The 22,680-nt window shown below is 49.6% G+C and overlaps 1 protein-coding gene across 6 annotated transcripts in view; it reads right to left on the bottom strand.

The window, feature by feature from the left end:
* DTNB (dystrobrevin beta) overlaps positions 1 to 22,680 on the bottom strand; it is a 152,107-nt gene that overhangs the window by 88,100 nt on the left and 41,327 nt on the right. For 5 of the 6 annotated variants that reach the window (XM_064710003.1, XM_064710002.1, XM_064710005.1 and 2 more), the window contains 4 exons: positions 8,861 to 8,938; positions 6,637 to 6,729; positions 3,192 to 3,279; positions 508 to 593 (listed from right to left, as the gene is read on the bottom strand). In XM_064710003.1, the coding sequence (XP_064566073.1) occupies positions 508 to 593; positions 3,192 to 3,279; positions 6,637 to 6,729; positions 8,861 to 8,938 (345 nt within the window). The remainder of the gene's footprint in view (positions 1 to 507; positions 594 to 3,191; positions 3,280 to 6,636; positions 6,730 to 8,860; positions 8,939 to 22,680) is intronic. The other variant, XM_064710006.1, reaches the window with a different exon arrangement.

Below are 22,680 nucleotides of genomic sequence, written 5' to 3'. Positions count from 1 at the left end.
CCAAGACCAACATACCAAGTCCAAATGAACAAGATGACCAATGTCCAATGCACAGGCACAGGGTCTGTCACTGTGATCAGTTCTGCTCCATTTGCACCTTGCAGTTCATTGTCCCATTCCAGCTTTAGGTTATCAAGTTCCATCCTTGTTTTTCTCTCTCCTGTTTGTGCTCCTGGGCTGAGATTTGGATCATCTGTCCTTGGTGCCCAGCTGGAGCAGGAATGGTTTTGTGTCCCTGCTCTGTGCCCAGAGCTCAGCATGCCCTGGTATCAAACCCAGACCCACTCACACCAAAGCAGCACAGAATGTGAAAAGTTCCCAGCTCTGAGTTTTGCTGGATGTGCTCAGTGCAGGAGAAGATGATTTTAAGAAGATTAAAGAAGATCAAACCCCCTCCTTGGGGAACAGGGCAGGGCAGCCCCTCCCCACGGCTAATTAACGAGTAATTAATGAGTGAATGGGGCGGGGGCAGCCCAGCCCAGCCCCGGGGATGCAGCAGGGCTGTACCTGTTCTTGTTCTCCAGCTCTGCTATCAGCTGCCTCTGCTGCTTGTTGGCATCGAAGCTGAAGGGCAGCTCTGCAGGGGGACGGGGCTGCAGGGAGAGCAGAAATGTCACGGAATGCAGGCACAGACATCACAGAAAATAATACAGAAATCACAGAAAATACAGAAATCACACAGTCAATCACACCAATCACAGAAAACACAGAAATAATGGAGAATACAGTCACAGAAATCACATAATCACAGAAATCACAGTCACAGAAATCACAGAAAACACAGAGCATACAGTCACAGAAATCACAGTCACAGAGAATGCAGTCACAGAAATCACACAATCATAGCAATCACAGAAAACACAGATAATACAGTCACAGAAATCAGAAATCACACCAATCACACAAAACACAGAAATCATACAAAACACAGAAATCACAGGGAATGCAGTCACAGAAATCACAGAATCACAGAAATCACACAAAACAGAGAAATCACAGAAATCACAGAATCACAGGAAACACAGGGAATATACTCACAGAAAATACAGAAAACATAGGGAATACAGTCACACGAATCACACAATCACAGAAAACACAAAGTCACAGAAAACACAGAAATCACAGAGAATACAGTCACAGAAATCACACAAACACAGAAATCACAGTCACAGAAAGCACAGAGAATTCAGTCACAGAAATCACAGAAATCACACAATCACACCAATCACACAAAGCACAGAAATCACAAAAATCACGCCAATCAGAGAAATCACATGAAACACAGAAGTCACAGAATCATACCAATCACACAATCAAAGAAACACAGAAATCACAGAAATCAGAGAAAACACACAAATCACACAATCCCAGAAATCACAGAATCACACAAAACCCACAATCACACCAATCACACAAGTCACAGAAAACACAAATCACACAAATCATAGAAAACACAGAGATCGCACAAATCACTCAATCACTCAATCACACACCAGTCCCACAATCACTCCAGTGCCACCAGTGCCACCAGTCCCTCCCTGGTTTGCAGCCACAGCTCCCAGCCCTGGGTGCCCCCAGGGTGCTCTGGTGCCAGGGGGTCCCAGGGCTGAGCCCCCTGCCCACCCTGCACAGCACCAATTCCATTTTCCTCTGTTTTTTGAAGCCCTTCAGGTCACAAAGCCCAACCCCAGAGCCCCAGTGGCTCCTCCTGGGCACAGAACCAGCCCTTGCTTTGCTCAAAAACTCAGCTGAAACCCTGAGTGTCCCCCCAGTGTCCCCATGGCAGGATGGGCACTCACAGCATTGCCAGCAGTGTCCCCCCAGTGTCCCCAGGGCAGGACAGGGCACTCACAGCACTGCCAGCAGTGTCCCCCAGTGTCCCCTCAGTGGCAGGATGGGCACTCACAGCATTGCCAGCAGTGTCCCCCAGTGTCCCCAAGGCAGGACAGGGCACTCACAGCACTGCCAGCAGTGTCCCCCAGTGTTCCCCAGTGTCCCCTCAGTGGCAGGATGGGCACTCACAGCATTGCCAGCAGTGTCCCCAGTGTCCCCCCCAATGTCCCCAGTGTCCCCAGTGTCCCCAGCATCCCTATGGCAGGACAGGGCACTCACAGCACTGTCCCCAGTGTCCCCCAGTGTCCCCAAGGCAGGATGGGCACTCACAGCATTGCCAGCAGTGTCCCCCCAGTGTCCCCAGTGTCCCCTCAGTGGCAGGAAGGGCACTCACAGCATTGCCAGCAGTGTCCCCAGTGTCCCCCCAATGTCCCCAGTGTCCCCTCAGTGGCAGGATGGGCACTCACAGCATTGCCAGCAGTGTCCCCCAGTGTCCCCCACTGTCCCAGTGTCCCCAGTGTCCCCAGTGTCCCCAGCATCCCTATGGCAGGACAGGGCATTTACAGCATCGCCAGCAGTGTCCCCCAATGTCCCCCAGTGTCCCCATGGCAGGACAGGGCACTCACAGCACTGCCAGCAGTGTCCCCCAGTGTCCCCAGTGTCCCCATGGCACTCACAGCATTGCCAGCAGTGTCCCCAGTGTCCCCAGTGTCCCCATGGCACTCACAGCATTGCCAGCAGTGTCCCCCCAGTGTCCCCCCAGTGTCTCCAGTGTCCCCAGTGTCCCTTCAGTGGCAGGAAGGGCACTCACAGCATTGCCAGCAGTGTCCCCAGTGTCCCCATGGCAGCACAGGGCACTCACAGCACTGCAGCAGTGTCCCCAGTGTCCCCCAATGTCCTCAGTGTCCCCAGTGGTCCCCAGCATCCTATGGGAGGACAGGGCATTCACAGCATTGCCAGCAGTGTCCCCCAATGTCCCAGTGTCCCCAGTGTCCCAGCATCCCTAGTGCAGGACAGGGCATTCACAGCATTGCCAGCAGTGTCCCCAGTGTCCCAAGTGTCCCCCCAGTGTCCCAGTGTCCCTCAGTGGCAGGAAGGGCACTCACAGCACTGCCAGCAGTGTCCTCCAGTGTCCCCCCAATGTCCCAGTGTCCCCAGTGTCCCCATGGCACTCACAGCATTGCCAGCAGTGTCCCTCAGTGTCCCCAGTGTCCCCATGGCACTCACAGCACTGCCAGCAGTGTCCCCCAGTGTCCCCCAGTGTCCCCAGTGTCCCCAGTGTTCCCCAGTGTCCCCATGGCACTCACAGCATTGCCAGCAGTGTCCCTCAGTGTCCCCAGTGTCCCCATGGCACTCACAGCATTGCCAGCCTCAGCAGCCAAGCGTGCGGCGTAGCGGGCGATGAGCCGGTGCTCCTCGTCCAGCCGGCCTGGGCTGTCCAGGGCACTGCAAAACAATCCACAGTGAGACAGGGAACTGTGAAACCAACCCAGGGTGAGCACAGGCAACTGTAAAACCTGACCACAGCCAGCCTAGGACACTGCCAAACCTGACCAGAGTGAGCCCAATGCTGTCCAGGGCACTGCAAAACCTCACCAGAGCCAGCCCAGGGAACTGCCAAACCTGACCAGAGTGAGCTCAGGGCACTGCAAATCAGCCCAGAGCCAGCCCAGGGTTCCAGGACACTCCCAAACCTGACAAGAGCCAGCCCAGGGCACTGCCAAACAGCACAGGGTGAGCCCAGGGAACTGCAAAACCAACCCAGAGTGAGCCCAGAGAGCTGCAAAACAGCACAGGGTGAGCCAGGGCACTGCAAAACCAACCCAGAGTGAGCCCAGGACACCTCAAAACCAGCACAAAGCCAGCCCAGGGCACTGCAAAACCAACCCAGAGTGAGCCCAAGGCTGTCCAGGGCACTGCAAAACCAACCCAGAATGAGCCAGGGCACTGCAAAACAGCCCAGAGAACCCCAAAACCAACCCAGAGCCAGCCCAGGGAACCAGAGCTGAGTGGGAGGAGGATGCAGGGAGAGAATCCAGAGGGTTCCCCAGCAGCAGAGGAGGGAGAGGGCTCACACCCAATCCCCTGAGCTAAAAACACCATTCTAGTGGTGCTGTGCTCCTTGCAGAGGTGTGGAGAGAGCTCACAGAGAAATCCCTGAGCTAAAAACACCATTTTGGGTGATCTGGCCCAGATCTGTGCTCCTTGCAGGGGTGTGGAGAGAGCACACACAGAATCCCCTGAGTTACAAACACCATTCCAGGTGATCTGGCCCCTCCTGGCAGTGCTGTGCTCCTTGCAGAGGTGTGGAGAGAGCTCACAGAGAAATCCCTGAGCTAAAAACACCATTTTGGGTGATCTGGCCCCTCTGTGCTCCTTGCTGAGGACGAAGAGAGCTCACACAGAATTCCCTGAGTTACAAACACCTGTCCAGGTGATCTGGCTCCTCTGTGCTCATGCCCAGCCAGGCCCTGAGCTGTCCCAGCCACTCTAAGGGTTGGCACAGGTCTGGCACAGGTCTGGCACGGGTCTGGCACAGGGAGCCCCAGCCTGGTGTGGCTGGGAAGGGTCCCCAAAGCCCAGCCAGTGCCACCCCTGCCATGGCAGTGCCACCCTGCCCTGTGCCAGGGGCTCCAGCTCAGCCCTGATGGAAAGGAGGGACCAGGACAGGTGACACACCTGGGCTGGGCACAGTGACACTGAGGGGACCTTGGGGACAGGCAACAGTGCCAGGGCAGCAGGAGATGCCAGGGAAGGGAAGGGAAGGGAAGGGAAGGGAAGGGAAGGGAAGGGAAGGGAAGGGAAGGGAAGGGAAGGGAAGGGAAGGGAAGGAGGAAGGGAAGGGAAGGGAAGGGAAGGGAAGGGAAGGGAAGGGAAGGGAAGGAAGGGAAGGGAAGGGAAGGAAGGAAGGGAAGGGAAGGGAAGGGAAGGGAAGGGAAGGGAAGGGGGAGGGAATGGGCAAGGCAGAAGAAGGGTGGGATGCACAGGCAGAAGAGGCGGAACACTGTCCAGGGTGGCCGTGCCCGCCCAGGGGCAGGGCACACATGGCCTGGCAGGGCAGGGGACAGCCTGGGAGGGGGACACTCAAGGACAGGGGACACTCAGGGACAGGGGACAGTGAGGGAATGGGGACACTCAGGGGACATTGAGGGACAGGGGACAGCTCGGGGACACCCAGGGAATGGGGACACTCAGGGGACACTGAGGACTCGGGGGACACTCAGGGAAAATTTGGGGTGAGATGAGATTCCAGCAGGGGAAAGATGAGATTCCAGCAGGGGGGAAATCTGGGGAAAAAATGAGATTCCAAGAGGGGGAAACCTGGAGTGAGATGAGATTCCAGCAGGGGAAAGATGAGATTCCAAGAGGGGGAAATTTGGGGGAAAAGATGTGATTCCAGCAGGGGGAAATTTGGAGGAAAAGACAAGACTCCAACAGGGAGAAATCTGAGATTCCAGCAGGGGGAAATCTGGGGGAAAGATGAGATTCTAACAGGAGGAAATTTGGGGAAAAAGCTGAGATTCCAGCAGGGGGAAATTTGGGGGAAATTATGAGATTCCAGCAGGGGGAAATTTTATGTGAGATGAGATTCCAGCAGGGGTAATTTGGGAAAAAGATGAGATTCCAGCAGGAGGAAATTTGGGGAAAAAGCTGAGATTCCAACAGGGGGAAGATGAGACTCCAGCAGAGGGAAATCTGGGAAAGATGAGATTCCAACAGGAGGAAATTTGGGGGAAAAGCTGAGATTCCAGCAGGGGGAAATTTGGGGAAAAAGATGAGACTCCAACAGGGGGAAAGATGAGATTCCAGCAGGGAGAAATTTGGGGGAAATTATGAGATTCCAGCAGGGGAAAGATAAGATTCCAACAGGGGGAAAATTGGGGGAAAATATGAGATTCCAGCAGAGAGAAGATGAGATTCCAACAGGGGAAATCTGGGGGACAAAGATGAGATTCCAGCAGAGGGAAATTTGGGGGAAAAGATGAGATTCCAGCAGGGGAAAAAGATGAGATTCCAACAGGGAGAAATCTGGGGAAAAATCTGAGATTCCAGTAGGAGGAAATTTGGGGGAAAAGCTGAGATTCCAACAGGGGAAAATTTGGGAAAGTTGAGATTCCACCAGAGGGAAATCTGAGATTCCAGTAGGGGGAAATTTGGGGAAAGATGAGATTCCAGCAGGGGGAAGTTTGGGGAAAAGATGAGATTCCAGCAGGGGGAAAGATGAGATTCCAACAGGGGGAAATTGGGGGGGAAATCTGAGATTCCAGCAGGGGAAAATTTGGGGAAAATTATGAGATTCCAGCAGGGGAAAATTTGAAAAAAAAAATCACAAAGGTGGCAATCAGGGATACCCCCAGTGTCCCCAATGTCCCAGGGCTGGCACTGACCGTGCCCTGCTCCGCAGGTGCCTCACAAAGGTGGCAATCAGGGATACCCCCAGTGTCCCCAATGTCCCAGGGCTGGCACTGACCGTGCCCTGCTCCGCAGGTGCCTCACAAAGGTGGCAATCAGGGTCACCCCAGTGTCCCCAGGGTGTGTCACCAGGCTCACAAGGGTGGCAATCAGGGACACCCCAGTGTCCCCAATGTCCCCTGTGTGTCCCAGGGCTGGCACTGACCGTGCCCCGCTCCTCAGGTGCCTCACAAAGGTGGCAATCAGGGACACCCTGTGTGTCCCCAATGTCCCCAATGTCCCAGGGCTGGCACTGACCGTGCCCCGCTCCGCAGGTGCCTCACAAAGGTGGCAATCAGGGACACCCCAGTGTCCCCAATGTCCCCAATGTCCCCCTGGGCTGGCACTGACCGTGCCCCGCTCCGCAGGTGCCTCACAAAGGTGGCAATCAGGGCGTGCTCCTCCTGGCACGGCTCGGGGCTGCTGCTGCTGCTGGGCTGGCACCTGGCAGGGGCGGGGAGAGCAGAAAAACAACAAAAATTCCGTAAATTCGGGCAAATCTGGGAATGGGATCGGTGAGGGCACTGCTGCTGCTCTGACACAGGGAGGGGACACTGGGGACAGCCAGGCACTGGCACAGTGTCACCCGCTCTGCTTCTTTTCTTCTTCCTCTTGGACATGAGGAGGAATTTCTGCATGGAAAGGGGGCTCAGGCCGTGGAACTGCCCAGGGAGGTTGGCAGTGCCCATCCCTGCAGGTGGCACCTGGATGTGGCACTGGGTGCCCTGGGGACAAGGTGGGCATTGGGCACAGCTGGCACTGGGTGGGCTGGAGGGATTTTCCAGCCTCAGGGGCTCTGGAAACAAACCACGGGGTATAATATAAAATATTCAGTGCAATTTAAGGAGTGCTCAGTGCAAATCTCCAATCAGCCAGTGCAAAACAACAACTAAAAGTCACAGACACCTTTTATGGAAAATCCTTTCCTTGGGATTTTTCCTCCTGAGAAGCTGAGAGGCCTCAGGAACAAAATGCAAACAATGGTTATCTGCTGCTGTGGGATGCAACAGGTGCATCTGGGATTGGTCTCGTGGGGTTGTTTCTAATTAATGGCCAATCACAGTCAGCTGGCTCAGACAGAGTTTTGTTATCATTCTTTTTTTTTTCTATTCTTAGCGAGCCTTCTGATGAAATCTATACTATTCAAAACGATATATTTACATTTATATATATTTATATGATAATATTATATATTATAATATATAATATATATTGATACTATATATCAAAATATATAAATATTAAATATATATCAATATATATATTATGATATATATTGTATAATATATAATATAAATTACAATATATATTTGTATTTATTAATATTTATTTACTACACAGCTCCGCCAAGCACAGCCTACGCCTCGTTGCTCAGCAGGATTATTTATATATTATATAATATAATATAATATAATATAATATAATATAATATAATATAATATAATATAATATAATATAATATAATATAATATAATATAATATAATATTTATATATTTATTTTTATTTGTTTATATTTATTTATATTTACTTATTACCCAGCTCTGCCAAGCACAGCATGCACTTCGCTGCTTGGCAAAAATATTTATCATAACATAACATAACATAACATAACATAACATAACATAACATAACATAACATATTTATTATAATTATAGAAGAATACTATTATCCTATAATTAATTTATAATATTCTAGAATTTAATTATTCATAATTATACAATAGTATGATCATTATTCTATAATTTATTTATAATATTATATTTATTTTATATATATTTATATTTATTTATTACCCAGCTCTGCCAATCACAGCCTGCACCATGCTGCTCAGCAGGAATATTTATTTACTTATAAGAATTTTTTTTAAAAAATTTATTTATATTTATTTATTCCCCAGCTCTGCAAAGCACAGCTTGCACCTCACTGCTCGGCAGGGAAATATTATATTGTTATGTTATGTTATGTTATGTTATGTTATGTTATGTTATGTTATGTTATGTTATGTTATGTTATGTTATATTATATTATATTATATATTATGTTATATTATATTTCTATATTTTTAATATTTATTTTTATTTATTTATTTATTCCCCAGCTCTGCCAGTCCCCACTCAGGGTTTTCCTGCCCTGCCAGAGCTCATGCCCAGCACCATCCCCACCCCCAGAGCAGCCCCAGGAGCTGAGCTGGCACACCTGGGAGGTGGCACAGGGCCAGGGGGGCACCTGGCACACCTGGGTGGTGGCACAGGGCCAGGGGGGCACCTGGCACACCTGGGAGGTGGCACAGGGCCAGGGGGGCACCTGGCACACCTGGCACACAATTCCAGCCGGGGAAGGCAAAACCTGCTCAGGAGCTCTTGGAGAGGGCACTTCCTGCAGGGCATCCTGCCAGAGAGCTGGCACACCTGGCACCCCCTGCCCAGCTGGCACCCCTGGCACCCTTGGCATCCCCTGTCCCTGCCCACCTGGCACACCTGGCACACCTGGCATCCCCTGTCCCTGCCCAGCTGGCACACCTGGCACCCCCCCATGCCCAGCTGGCACCCCCTGCCCAGGCGAGCCCCCGGTACCTTTTGGTTGGCGTGGGCGCTCCCGAGGACACGTGGGTGACCAGGGCCTCGTTCATGTTAGCCACGGGCCGGGGGGGGCTGCAACACACGGGGACACGGTCAGAGACAGAAATACAGCCAGGAAATAACCCAAAACACACAGGGACACCGTGAGAGACAGAAATACAACCAGGAAATAACCCAAAACACACAGGGACACTGTGAGAGACAGAAAATACAAATGGGAACAACCCAAAACACACAGGGACATGGTGAGAAACAGAAATACAATCAGAAAATAACCCAAAACACACAGGGACATGGTAAGAGACAGAAAATACACAAGGAAATAACCCAAAACCAGACAGGGATTGGGTCAGAGAGCAGAGAAACCACCAGAAAATAACCCAAAACACACAGGGACACCGTGAGAGAGAGAAAATACAAATGGGAACAACCCAAAACACACAGGGACACCGTGAGAGAGAGAGAAACAACCAGCAAATTACCCAAAAACACACAGGGAACTGGTTAGATGGGAGAAAACACACAAGGAAATAACCCAAAACACACAGGGACATGGTGAGAGACACGAAACAACAAGAAAATAACACAAAAACAGACAGGGACATGGTGAGAAACAGAAAATACACAAGGAAATAACCCAAAACCAGACAGGGATTGGGTCAGAGAGCAGAGAAACCACCAGAAAATAACCTAAAACCAGACAGGGACATCGTGAGAGGGGAGAAAATACACAAGGAAATAACCCAAACACAGACAGGGACACGGTGAGAGACAGAAAAACAACCAGAAAATAACCCAAAACACACAGGGACACGGTGAGGGGGGAGAAAATACAAATGGGAACAACCCAAAACACACAGGGACACGGTGAGAGACAGAAAATACAAATGGGAACAACCCAAAACACACAGGGACATGGTGAGAGACAGAGAAACAACCAGCAAATTACCCAAAAACACACAGGGAACTGGTTAGATGGGAGAAAACACACAAGGGAATAACCCAAAACACACAGGGACACGGTGAGAGACATGAAACAACCAGAAAATAACACAAAAACAGACAGGGACACGGTGAGAGACAGAAAATACAAATGGGAACAACCCAAAACACACAGGGACACGGTGAGAGACACGAAACAACCAGAAAATAACACAAAAACAGACAGGGACACGGTGAGAGACAGAAAATACAAATGGGAACAACCCAAAACACACAGGGACACGGTGAGAGACAGAAAATACACAAGGAAATAACCCAAAACACACAGGGATACTGTGAGAAACAGAAATACAACCAGAAAATAACCCAAAACACACGGGGACACCGTGAAGAGACAGAAAATACACAAGGAAATAACCCAAAACACACAGGGACATGGTGAGAGACAGAAATACAACCAGAAAATAACCCAAAACACACAGGGACACGGTGAGAGACAGAAAATACAAAAGGAAACAACCCAAAACACACAGGGACACCGTGAAGGGGGAGAAAATACACAAGGAAATAACCCAAAACACACAGGGACATGGTGAGAGACAGAAAATACGCAAGGAAATAACCCAAAACACACAGGGACACTGTGAGAGAGACAAAATACAAATGGGAACAACCCAACACAGACAGGGATTTGATTAAAGGGTAGAGAAACAACCCAGCAGTGACAGGGATCCTGAGAGAGAACAAAATACAAAAGGAAATACAAAATACAAAATACAAAAAAATGTTAGAGAGTAGAAAAACAATCCAAAATAGACAGGAATCCTGTTAGAGAGCAGGAAAACCCACAAGGAAACAACCAAAACCAGACAGGGATCCTGTGAGAGGGCAGGATGACTTTTTCATGACTTCTGACAGTCATAAAAAAATAGCCTGGAAACACCTAAAATACTTAAATCAGGTTTTTTACTATGGAAATGGAAAATATTCTGGATTCAGCTACCAAAGAGGGAATTTTGTGGCTTGATAACCTCACCAGGAATTCAAATTATACAGGGAGGAGAGTGGATTGGTAAGAAAAATCAGGGATTGGGAAGGAAAAATCAGAGATTGGAAGGAAAAATCAGAGATTGGGAAGGAAAAATCAGGGATAGATAAGGAAAAATCAGAGATTAGTAAGGAAAAATCAGGGATGGGTAAGGAAAAATCAGGGATGGGTAAGGAAAAAATCAGGGATTGGTAAGGAAAAATCAGGGATTGGGAAGGAAAATCAGGGATTGGCAAGGAAAAATCAGGGATTGGTGAGGAAAATCAGGGATGGGTTGAAAGCAGCAGCCAGACTGGTGCAGGGAGAGCAGCAAGGGCTGACAGGGCCATGGGCAGGGCTGAGGCTGCAGCAGCTCCCTAAAAACGGGATAAAAACTGGGGATCATCACCTCATCCTGGGCAAACCACGGGGAAAAACTGCAGGAAAATGAAATGGGAATGTGGGAATATGGGGATAATATGGGAATAAAAGAATGCGGGAATTTGGAAATAATATGGAAATCATGTGGGAATGTGGTAATATGGAAATAATGTAGGAATGTGGTAATATGAGAATATGGGATGTGGAAATATGGGAATGTGGGAATATGGAATAATGGGGATGTGGATATATGGAATAATGGGAATGTGGGAATATGGGGATAATATGGGAATGTGGGAATTGGGCAGAATATAGGAAAATCCTGGGAGCAACTTCCTGGAAAACTGAAATTGAAATGTGGGAATATGGAAATATGGAAATTTGGGAATGTGGGAATATAGGAATAATATGGGAATATGGAAATGTGGGAATGTGGGAATAATATGGGAATGTTGGAATTGGGTAGAATACGGGAGAAAGGGAAAATCCTGGGAGCAACTTCCAGGAAAACTGAAATTGAAATAATGTGGGAATGTCAGAATAATATGGGAATATCAAAATATGGGAATGTGGGAATAATAAGGAAAAACGGAAATGTGGGAATAATATGGGAATATGGGAATTGGGCGGAATATGGGAAAATCCTGGGAGCAACTTCCAGGAAAACTGAAATTGGAATATGGGAATATTGGAACATGGAAATATGGGCATGTGGGTATGTGGGAATATGGGAATGTGGGACTATGGGAATAATATGGGAATGTGGGAATTGGGTAGAATATGGGAGAAAAGGGAAAATCCTGGGAGCAACTTCCAGGAAAACTGAAATTGAAATAATGTGCGAATGTCAGAATAATATGGGAATATCAAAATATGGGAATATGGGAATAATAAGGAAAAATGGAAATGTGCGAATAATATGGGAATATGGGAATTGGGTGGAATATGGGGAAATCCTGGGAGGAACCTCCAGGGAAACTGAAATTGAAATACGGGAATATGGGAATATGGAAATATGAGAATATGGAAATATGAGAATATGGAAATATGAGAATATGGAAATATGAGAATATGGAAATGTGGCAATATAGAAATATGGGAATATAGGAATGTGGGAATATTATGGGAATGTGGGAATTGGGCAGAATATGGGAATATGGGGAAATCCTGGGAGCAACCACATGAAATGGGAATGTGGGAATATGGAAATATGGGAATAATATGGGAATGTGGGGATAATATAGGAATATGATGATATGGAAATAATATGGGAATATGGAAATATGGGAATACGTGAATGGGGCAGATTCATCCCTGCCCTGTCCCACAGTGGGAAGCAGCCAAGTCCTGCACTTTGTTCAGCAGGGGTAAGAAATGTGGCTCTGCTCCCAGCTGTGCCCAATGCCCACCTTGTCCCCTGAGTGCCACATCCAGGTGCCACCTGCAGGGATGGGCACTGCCAACCTCCCTGGGCACCCTTTCCATGCAGAAATTCCTCCTGGTGCCCACCCTGAGCCTGCCCTGGCCCAGCCTGAGGCCATTTCCCCTTGTCCTGTTCCCTGTGCTCCTGGTGCCACTCAGCCCAAAGCCACCCCCACAAAAAGGAGGCAGAGAAAAAATCACAAACAACTTCTAATCCACCAACAATGTAGGTTAGAGACGTCTCATCCCAAAATAGCAGCCTCGGTTTTTGCCAAAGGGAAACATTTCCAACATTTCCAACATTTCCAAGGTGCTGGGATCTGGCAGTGCCTGCTCCGTGTGCCTGGGCTGGAGCATCAGGGATTGATCTCTGTCCTCTGGAAAACTGCAAATTCAGGAGATTTCAGCAGCAGGAATGACAAATTTCAGTGCTAATTTCACAGGGTTTGTAGTAATTTTAAAGAGAGTTGAAGGTGATTTTGTTCCAGCGTCAGGAATAAATTAAAGAGAAGTTAAAGAACAATCACAAACCTGACAATATAAACAGATAATTGGGATTTTACAGATGAGAACTGAGGAAAATCAGTCCCTGAGGGCCACTGCAACACCTGGTGCTGATCAATACAATTTACTGCACGAGTAATTATTTAATTTATGGTAATTATTGTAATTTATTGCCAAGTTTCTGAGCCGTTTTATCCCCAAACCTCTGCTGGATTTTACCTCACAGCAAATTCCTGCTCCCAGCGGGGAAATGGAGCAGCAGCACCAGTGGGGAAATGGGCAGAGGGCACCGTGCCCCAATCCCCTCGGCAGGAAATGTGAACCTGGATGGATCCACAACCACCGGGAAACGCGGCTGGGAGGGGAGGGGGCTCAGGGATTGGCAAGGAAAAATCCGGGATGGGTAAGGGAAAATCAGGATTTGGCAAAGAAAAAATCAGACTCCCTGCTCGGAGCTGGGGAGGGGGCTCTGTCCTGCCCTGCCCATCCTGGGGAGGGGGCTCTGTCCTGCCCTGCTCGGAGCTGGGGAATGGGGAAAGGGAAAGGGAATGTTTGGGGTGTTCCCTGTGCTGGGCTGCCCGGACAGGGATCTCAAAAACAGCCTGAGAACACCCCAAAAATACCCCAAAAATGCCTTGAGCTCACCCCAAAAATAACCTGAGCACACCCCGAGTATACCCCAAAAACACCCCAAACATACCCTGAGCACACCCCGAGCTCACCCCAAGAACAGCCTGAGCACACCCCAAAAACACATCAAAACACCCCAAAACTACCCGTGCACATCTCAAACATACCCCGAGCTCACCCCAAACAGCCTGAGCACACCCCAAACATACCCCAAACATACCCTGAGCTCACCCTGAGCTCACCCCAAGAACAGCCTGAGCACACCCCAAAAACACCCCAAACATACCCCGAGCTCACCCTGAGCTCACCCTGAGAACAGCCCCAGCACACCCCAAACATACCCCGAGAACACCCCAAATATACCCTGAGCACACCCCAAAACCACTCCAAGAACACCCCGAGCACACCCTGAGCTCGCCCCGAGAACAGCATGAGAACATCAAGAGCAGAGCCCGAGCACACCCCAAAACCACCCTGAGCTCACCCCAAACACACGCCGAGGTCACCCCCGTCCGAGCAGCCCCTCCATCCCCCCCAGCTCCTCCATCCCTTCCCGGATGGCCCCTCCGAGCTGTTCCTGCATTCCTGTCCGGGGTGACCCTCCTGCATCCCCCGGAGCCGACCCTACAACGCTCCGAGAACCGATCCTACAAAGGACAGGGAGCCGATCCCACACGGCTCGGAGCCGATCCCACACAGCTCGGAGCCGACCCTACAAAGCTCAGAGAACCGAGGACAGGCAGCCGATCCCACACGGCTCGGAGCCGATCTTCACACGCTCGGAGCCGACCCTACAAAGCTCAGAGAACCGATCCTACAAAGCTCAGAGAACCGATCCTACGCGGCTCGGAGCCGATCCCACACGGCTCGGGGAGCCGATCTTACAAAGCTCAGAGAACCGATCCTACAAAGGACAGGCAGCCGATCTTACACAGCTCGGAGCCGACCTTACAAAGCTCACACAACCGACCCTAAAAAGCTCGGAGCTAGAAGGATGGAAGCCGACCATACCCGGTTCAGAGCCGACCCTACACGGCTCGGAGCCGATCCTACAAGGCGCGGGGAGCCAATCCTACAAAGCTCAGAGAACCGATCCTACAAAGCTCAGACAACAGACCCTACAGGGCTCAGAGCCGACCCTACAAAGCTCGGAGCCCACAAGGCTCAGAGATCCAACCCTACACGGTTCAGAGCCGACCCTACAAAGCTCGGAGCCGACCCTACGCAGCCCCGAGCGCTGTCCCCGGCTCCGGGAGCCGCTCCAGGGCCGTTCCCAGCAGCCGGACCCCGCTCCAGGCCGGTCCCGCCGCTCCTCGGGCCGAGCCCGGCCGGGAGGAACCGGAGCGGCCCCGGAGCCCCCCGGAGGGACCGAACCAGGACCGGGCCAGGAACGAACCAGGACCGGACCAGGAACGAACAGGACCGGACCAGGAACGAACCAGACCCAGGCCAAGCCCGGGGCACCCACCTGCCCTGCCCGGTGCCATCCCAGGCCCAGGGCACCCACCTGCCCTGCCCGGTGCCATTCCGGCCCAGGGCAAACCACCTGCCCTGCCGGTGCCATTCCCGGCCCGGGGCACCCCCCTGCCCTGCCCGGTGCCATCCCAGGCCCGGGGCACCCACCTGCCCTGCCCGGTGCCATCCCAGGCCCGGGGCACCCACCTGCCCTGCCCGGTGCCATTCCCGGCCCGGGGCCCCCCCCTGCCCTGCCCGGTGCCATCCCAGGCCCAGGGCACCCACCTGCCCTGCCCGGTGCCATTCCCGGCCCGGGGCACCCACCTGCCCTGCCCGGTGCCATCCCAGGCCCGGGGCACCCACCTGCCCTGCCCGGTGCCATCCCAGGCCCGGGGCACCCCCCTGCCCTGCCCGGTGCCCGCTGCTCCTGCCCAGGCCCGGGGCACCCACCTGCCCTGCCCGGTGCCATCCCAGGCCCGGGGCACCCCCCTGCCCTGCCCGGTGCCATCCCAGGCCCGGGGCACCCACCTGCCCTGCCCGGTGCTATTCCCGGCTGGGGCACCCCCTGCCCTGCCCGGTGCCATCCCAGGCCCGGGGCACCCACCTGCCCTGCCCGGTGCCCGCTGTCGCTGCCCAGGCCCAGGGCACCCACCTGCCCTGCCCGGTGCCCGCTGTCGCTGCCCAGGCCCGGGGCACCCACCTGCCCTGCCCGGTGCCCGCTGCCGCTGCCGCTCATCCCGGCCCGGCTCCATCGCGGGGATGGATGCGCGCACCCCGCGCCGTCTCCATGGCAACGGGGCCGCGGCGGGAGCGCGCATGGCCCGGCCCCGCCAGCGCCGCCCCCAACACGCGCTCGGGATGGAGCCGGCCTCGAAATGGGGATTACAGTGTTAGTTATTGCTTTTTCAATCAGTTTTGGATTTTGTTTTTAGTTTTAATTTTAATTTTCCTGGTTTTTAAGTTTTTGCAGCAACTGCCTCAAAATATCTCATTATTATTATTATTATTTCTTATTTTTTAATTATTTTTTTCAATAATTTTTAAAATGTTGGGGTTTTTTTAGTTTTATTTTCATAGTTTTTAAGTTTTTGCAGCAACTGCCTCAAAATATCTCATTATTATTATTATTATTTATTATTTTTTAATTATTTTTTTCAATAATTTTTAAAATGCTGGGGTTTTTTTAGTTTTATTTTCCTGGATTTTAAGTTTTTGCAGCAACTGCCTCAAAATATCTCTTATTATTTATTATTTTAAAAATTATTTTAAAGTTAGTTTTTAAATTTACTTTTTTTTGTTTTAGTTTTAATTTTCCTGCTTTTGAAGTTTTCGCAGCAACTGCCTCAATATATGTCTCATTATTTATTATTTTTTAATAAATTTTTCAATTTTTTTAGTTTTAATTTTCCTGATCTTTAAGTTTTTGCAGCAACTGCCTCAAAATATTATAATTATTACTTCTTATTTTTAAAATTATTTTTTCAATAATTTTTAAAATTTTGGGGTTTTTTTAGTTTTAATTTTCCTAGTTTTTACGTCTTCGCAGCAATGCTCAAATATTTTATTTTTATTATTATTATTATTATATTATTATTATTTATTGTTTTTGTTGTTGTTGTTGTCTTATTTTTATTTTTCAATTTTAGTTTTATTTTCATACTTTTTAAGTTTTTGCAGCAACTGCCTCAAAATATCTCTTATTATTTATTATTTTAAAAATTATTTTAAAGTTCCTTTTTAAATTTACTTTTTTTTTGTTTTAGTTTTAATTTTCCTGCTTTGGAAGTTTTCGCAGCAACTGCCTCAATATATGTCCTATTATTTATTATTTATTCAACAATTTTTTCAATTTTTTTTTGTTTTAATTTTCCTGCTCTTTAAGTTTTTGCAGCAACCGCCTCAAAATATGTCTTATTATTATTTATTATTTTAAAAATTATTTTAAAAATCAGTTTTTAAATTTTGGGGTTTCCTTTAGTTTTAATTTTCCTGCTTTTTAAGTTTTTGCAGAAACTGCCTCAAAATATTATTATTATTACTTCTTATTTTTAAAATTATTTTTTCAATAATTTTTAAAATTTTGGGGTTTTTTTAGTTTTAATTTTCCTAGTTTTTACGTCTTCGCAGCAACTGCCTCAAAACATTTATTATTATTATTATTATTATTATTATTATTATTATTATTATTATTATTATTTTATTTTATTTTTGTTGTTGTCTTATTTTTATTTTTCAATTTTAGTTTTAATTTTCCTGCTTTTTAAGTTTTCACAGAAATTGCTAAAAATATGTCTTATTATTATTTTTTTTTCAATTATTTTTTCAAGTTTTTATAGCTTTAATTTTAATTTTTCTGCGTTTTAAGTTTTTGCAGCAATTGCCTCAAAATATCTTATTATTATTAATTATTATTTAAATCATTTTATAAATTCTTTTTTAAATTTTGGGGGTTTTTTTTAGTTTGAATTTTTCTGGTTTTTAAGTTTTTGCAGCAACTACCTCAAAATATGTTCTATTATTATAATTTATTATCTTATTATTATTTATTAATTTTCAATCATTCTCTACATTTTTAAATTTTTTAGTTTTAGTTTTCATTTTCCTGGGTTTTAAGTTTTCCCAGCAACTGCATCAAAATATGTCTTATAATTATTATTTATTATTTATTATTTATTATTTATTATTTATTATTTATTATTTATTACTTTTTCAATAATTTTTCTCTTTTTTTGGTTTTTTTTAATTTTAGTTTTAATTTTCCAGCTTTTAAAGTTTTCACAGCCTAAAAAAAGTCTTAATATTTTTTATTATTTTTATTATTAATTTATTACTTTTTTTTTTTTTTTTTTTTTTTTTTAGTTTGAATTTGCCTCCTTTTTAAATTTTCATTTCTTACAAATGTTTCCTAAATCTACCCCGTGTTCCTCTGTTGGAGGGAGGGGAAACAGCCCCCAGCTGCCTAGGAGGAGTTCTCTAACAAACAAACAAACAAAAAGAGGATCCCAGAATGAAAAACCAGCCTGGAAAAGAACCCCAGGCTCACTGAGTCCAACCTGACTGACCTCCTGTTTGTATTTCACTCCATCCTGCCCTCTGAACAAGTTAATTTAAAATAAACTAATATAAAAGTACAAAACTTATCTTCAGTGCCACCCCTGCCATGGGCAGGGATTCCTCCCAGTGCCCCAGCCCAGCCTTGGGCACTGCCAGGGACCAGTTAATTTAAAATAAATTACTGAAAAAATATAAAACTTATCCTTCCACACCCAATATTCATCAAGAGAAATGTGCCCACACCAAGGGAGAGGAAAAGCTGGACTTTAGGGGGGAATATTCTTCTGAACCCATCCAGTGTCTTGGGCAGGGATTCCTTCCATTGCCCCATGCTGCTCCAACCCAGCCTTGGGCACTGCCAGGGACCAGTTAATTTAAAATAAATTACTATAAAAATATAAAACTTATCGTCCATGCCACCCTGCCATGGACAGGGATTCCTCCCAGTGCCCAGCCCAGCCTTGGGCACTGCCAGGATCCCTCTGGGAATTCCATGCCCCAGGGTCCCAGGGAGGATTCCGCCACGGCAGGAGCTCGGGTGCAGGCAGGGACAGCCAGGGCAGCTGCACCCAGCGGGGACAGAGCTCCTGACACACAGCCTGCTCCTGCTCCGAGATCCTGACACACAGCCTGCTCCTGCTCCTGCTCCGAGATCCTGACACACAGCCTGCTCCTGCTCCTGCTCCGAGATCCTGACACACAGCCTGCTCCTGCTCCTGCAGAGCTCCTGACACACAGCCTGCTCCTGTTCCTGTTCCTGCAGAGCTCCTGACACACAGCCTGCTCCTGCTCCTGACACACAGCCTGCTCCTGTTCCTGCAGAGCTCCTGACACACAGCCTGCCACACATCCTGATCCTGTCCCAGATCCTGCTACAGACCCCTGATCCTGCCACAGACCCTGATCCTGCTACACATCCCAGATCCTGATCCTGCTCCTAAATCCTGATCCTGCTACAGATCCTGATCCTGCTACAGATCCTGATCCTGCTACACATCCTGTGACAGATCCCAGATCCTGCTCCTAAATCCTGATCCTGCTACAGATCCTGATCCTGCTCCCAGATCCTGATCCTGCCACAGATCCCAGATCCTGCTACAGATCCTGATCCCGCTCCTAAATCCTGATCCTGCCACACATCCCAGATCCTGTCCCAGATCCTGCTGTACATCCTGCCACAGATGCTGATCCTGCTCCCAGATCCTGCTGCAGACCCTGCTAGAGATCCTGTCCCAAATCTGCTCCCAGATCCTGCTACAGATCCCAGATCCTGCTACAGATCCTGCTACAGATCCTGATCCTGTCCCAGATCCTGCTAAACATCCTGCCACAGATGCTGATCCTGCTCCCAGATCCTGCTGCAGACCCTGCTAGAGATCCTGTCCCAAATCTGCTCCCAGATCCTGCTACAGATCCCAGATCCTGTCCCAGATCCTGCTACAGATCCTGCTACAGATCCCAGATCCTGTCCCAAATCTGCTCCCAGATCCTGGATCCTATCCCAGATCCTGCTACAGATCCCAGATCCTGTCCCTACTTCTTCTCCTGCTCCCAGCTCTGCAGTGGAACAGCAGAAAACCCCTCCTGGAAAAACCAAACTCACAGGTTGCTCCTGCCATGGCAGGGACACTCCCACTGTGCCAGGGTGTGCCAGTGTCCATCCCGGCCTTGGGCACTGCCAGGGATCCAGGGTGGGCACCCTGTGCCAGGGCCTGCTCACCCTGCCAGGGAACAATTCCTCATTCCCAAATCCCATCCAGCCCTGCCACGGGGTGGCTGTGCCACCCCCATTACACTTTAAAACCAAAGATTTAATGTCAGAAATTTACATTTACATCTGGAGTCAGATCCCAAACCCCATGGAGGTGATGGAGCACTTGGAAGGATTCCTCCCAGAAAAAGTGACCCATGCCAACCCCACCCGTGCTTTACCAATCACACCCAGCCTCCAGGTGCCACCATTCCCCATGCCACACTCTGCCAGCCCAGAAAAGGGGCAGCCTCTGAGCTGACACCCAAACCCAACCATGATCTGCATGGAATTACCCTGCAACAGCCAGGAAACTCACACACACAGAATCCAGGAAAAGGGGAAAAGGGGAAAAGGGGAAAAGGGGAAAAGGGGAAAAGGGGAAAGGGAAAGGGAAAAGGGAAAGGGGAAGGGAAAGGGAAAGGGAAAGGGAAAGGGAAAGGGAAAGGGAAAGGGAAAGGGAAGGGAAAAGGGGAAAGGGAAAAGGGGAAAAGAAAGGGAAAAGGGGAAAAGAAAGGGAAAAGGGGAAAAGAAAGGGAAAAGGGGAAAAGAAAGGGAAAAGGGGAAAAGAAAGGGAAGGGGAAAGGGAAAGGGAAAAGGAAAGGGAAAGGGAAAGGGAAAAGGGAAAAGGGAAAAGGGAAAGGGAAAGGGGGAAGGGAAAGGGAAAGGGAAAGGGAAAGGGAAAGGGAAAGGGAAAGGGAAAAGGGAAAGGGAAAGGGAAAGGGAAAGGGAAAGGGAAAGGGAAAGGGAAAGGGAAAGGGAAAGGGAAAGGGAAAGGGGAAAGGGAAAGGGGAAAGGGAAAAGGAAAAGGGGAAAGGGAAAAGGAAAAGGGGAAAAGGGGAAAAGGGGAAAGGGGAAAAGGGGAAGGGGAAGGGAAAGGGAAAGGGAAAGGGAAAGGGAAAGGGAAAGGGAGAGGGAAAGGGAAAGGGAAAGGGAAAGGGAAAGGGAAAGGGAAAGGGAAAGGGAAAGGGAAAGGAAGAGGGAAAAGGGGAAAAGGGAAAGGGAAAGGGAGAAAGGGATAGGGAAAGGGAAAGGGAAAGGGAAAGGGAAAGGGGAAAAGGGGAAAGGGAAAGGGAAAGAGAAAAGGGGAAAAGGGCTCAGCTTTTCTGCAGTCTCTCTGTTTGTGGGTGCTGATGCTGCTGCAGGTGCTGATTCCCTCGCCCAAATCAAACACAATCAGCCCCTGGGCACCCCAAAAATGACTCCCTGGGGTCTGCAGCAATTCCTGCTTGGAGCTGGGTTCCAGCAGAGAACCTCCCCTGCCTACAGCCCCTCAAACCACGGGGTTTATTGTTATTTTTGATGTTTTGCTATTTTTGTTCTTTCAGTGGTGCCACAGCAGCCCCAAGGCCTCGTGTCCCTCACACTGACCCCAGTGGGTCCCTTTTGTCCCTGGGATGTCCCTGGGGTATCAATCCCTGCTCCCAGGGTTCCTGCACGGGTCAGTGCTGCTGTCCCAGAGCTGTCCTTGGGCCAGCAGGCCCCATGTCCCCATCCTTTGCTTTTCAGGGCATTGGGTTTGCATTTAATTAAAGCTGGCAGTGCACAGCAGATGCCTCTGAGCTGCTGCCAGGAGTGGCTGGGCAGCTGTCCCTGTCCCCATGTCCCTGTCCCTGCAGGAGGTGTGAGATGTCCCCACCGTCCCTGTCCCTTCAGGAGCTGTGCAGCCCTGTCCCCCTGTCCCTGTCCCTATAGGAGGTGTCCAGCCCTGTCCCCATGTCCCTGAAAGTGTCCAGCCCTGTCCCCACTGTCCCTGTCCCCATGTCCCTGTCCCTGCAGGAGGTGTGAGATGTCCCCACCGTGCCAGTCCCTTCAGGAGCTGTGCAGCCCTGTCCCCACTGTCCCTGTCCCCATGTCCCTGTCCCCCTGTCCCTGTTCCCACTGTCCTGGTCCCTACAGGAACCATCCAGCCCTGTCCCCATGTCCCTGTCCCTATGTCCCCACTGTCCCTGCAGGAGCTGTCCAGCCCTGTCCCCCTGTCCCTGTCCCCATGTCCCTGTCCCTGCAGGAGGTGTGAGATGTCCCCACCGTCCCTGTCCCTTCAGGAGCTGTGCAGCCCTGTCCCCCTGTCCCTGTCCCTGCACAAGGTGCACAGCCCTGTCCCCCTGTCCCTGTTCCCACTGCCCTTGTCCCTACAGGAACCATCCAGCCCTGTCTCCATGTCCCTGTCCCTATGTCCCCACTGTCCCTGCAGGAGCTGTCCAGCCCTGTTCCCACTGTCCCTGTCCCTATAGGAGGTGTCCAGCCCTGTCCCCACTGTCCCTGCAGGAGCTGTCCAGCCCTGTCCCCACTGTCCCTGTCCCTATAGGAGCTGTCCAGCCCTGTCCCCATGTCCCTGAAAGTGTCCAGCCCTGTCCCCACTGTCCCTGCAGGAGCTGTCCAGCCCTGTCCCCACTGTCCCTGCAGGAGCTGTCCAGCCCTGTCCCCACTGTCCCTGTCCCAGCCCTCTCCCCACTGTCCCTGCAGGAGCTGTCCAGCCCTGTCCCCATGTCCCCACCATCCCTGTCCCTGCAGATGTCCTGTTCTGAACCCTCTCAGGAGGTTCAGCGTTACTCACACGATGTGCGCCAGGTCTGGGGGGTTCAGGGGGGGTTCAGGGTTACTCACACGATGTGCGCCAGGTCTGGGGGGTTCAGGGGGGGTCTCAGG

The sequence above is a fragment of the Zonotrichia leucophrys genome, chromosome 3, assembly GCF_028769735.1.
Source record: "Zonotrichia leucophrys gambelii isolate GWCS_2022_RI chromosome 3, RI_Zleu_2.0, whole genome shotgun sequence".
In the NCBI taxonomy this organism is placed as follows: Eukaryota; Metazoa; Chordata; class Aves; order Passeriformes; family Passerellidae; genus Zonotrichia; species Zonotrichia leucophrys.
Note: the sequence above shows the minus strand (reverse complement) of the source record. Positions and strands in the feature narration are given on the sequence as shown.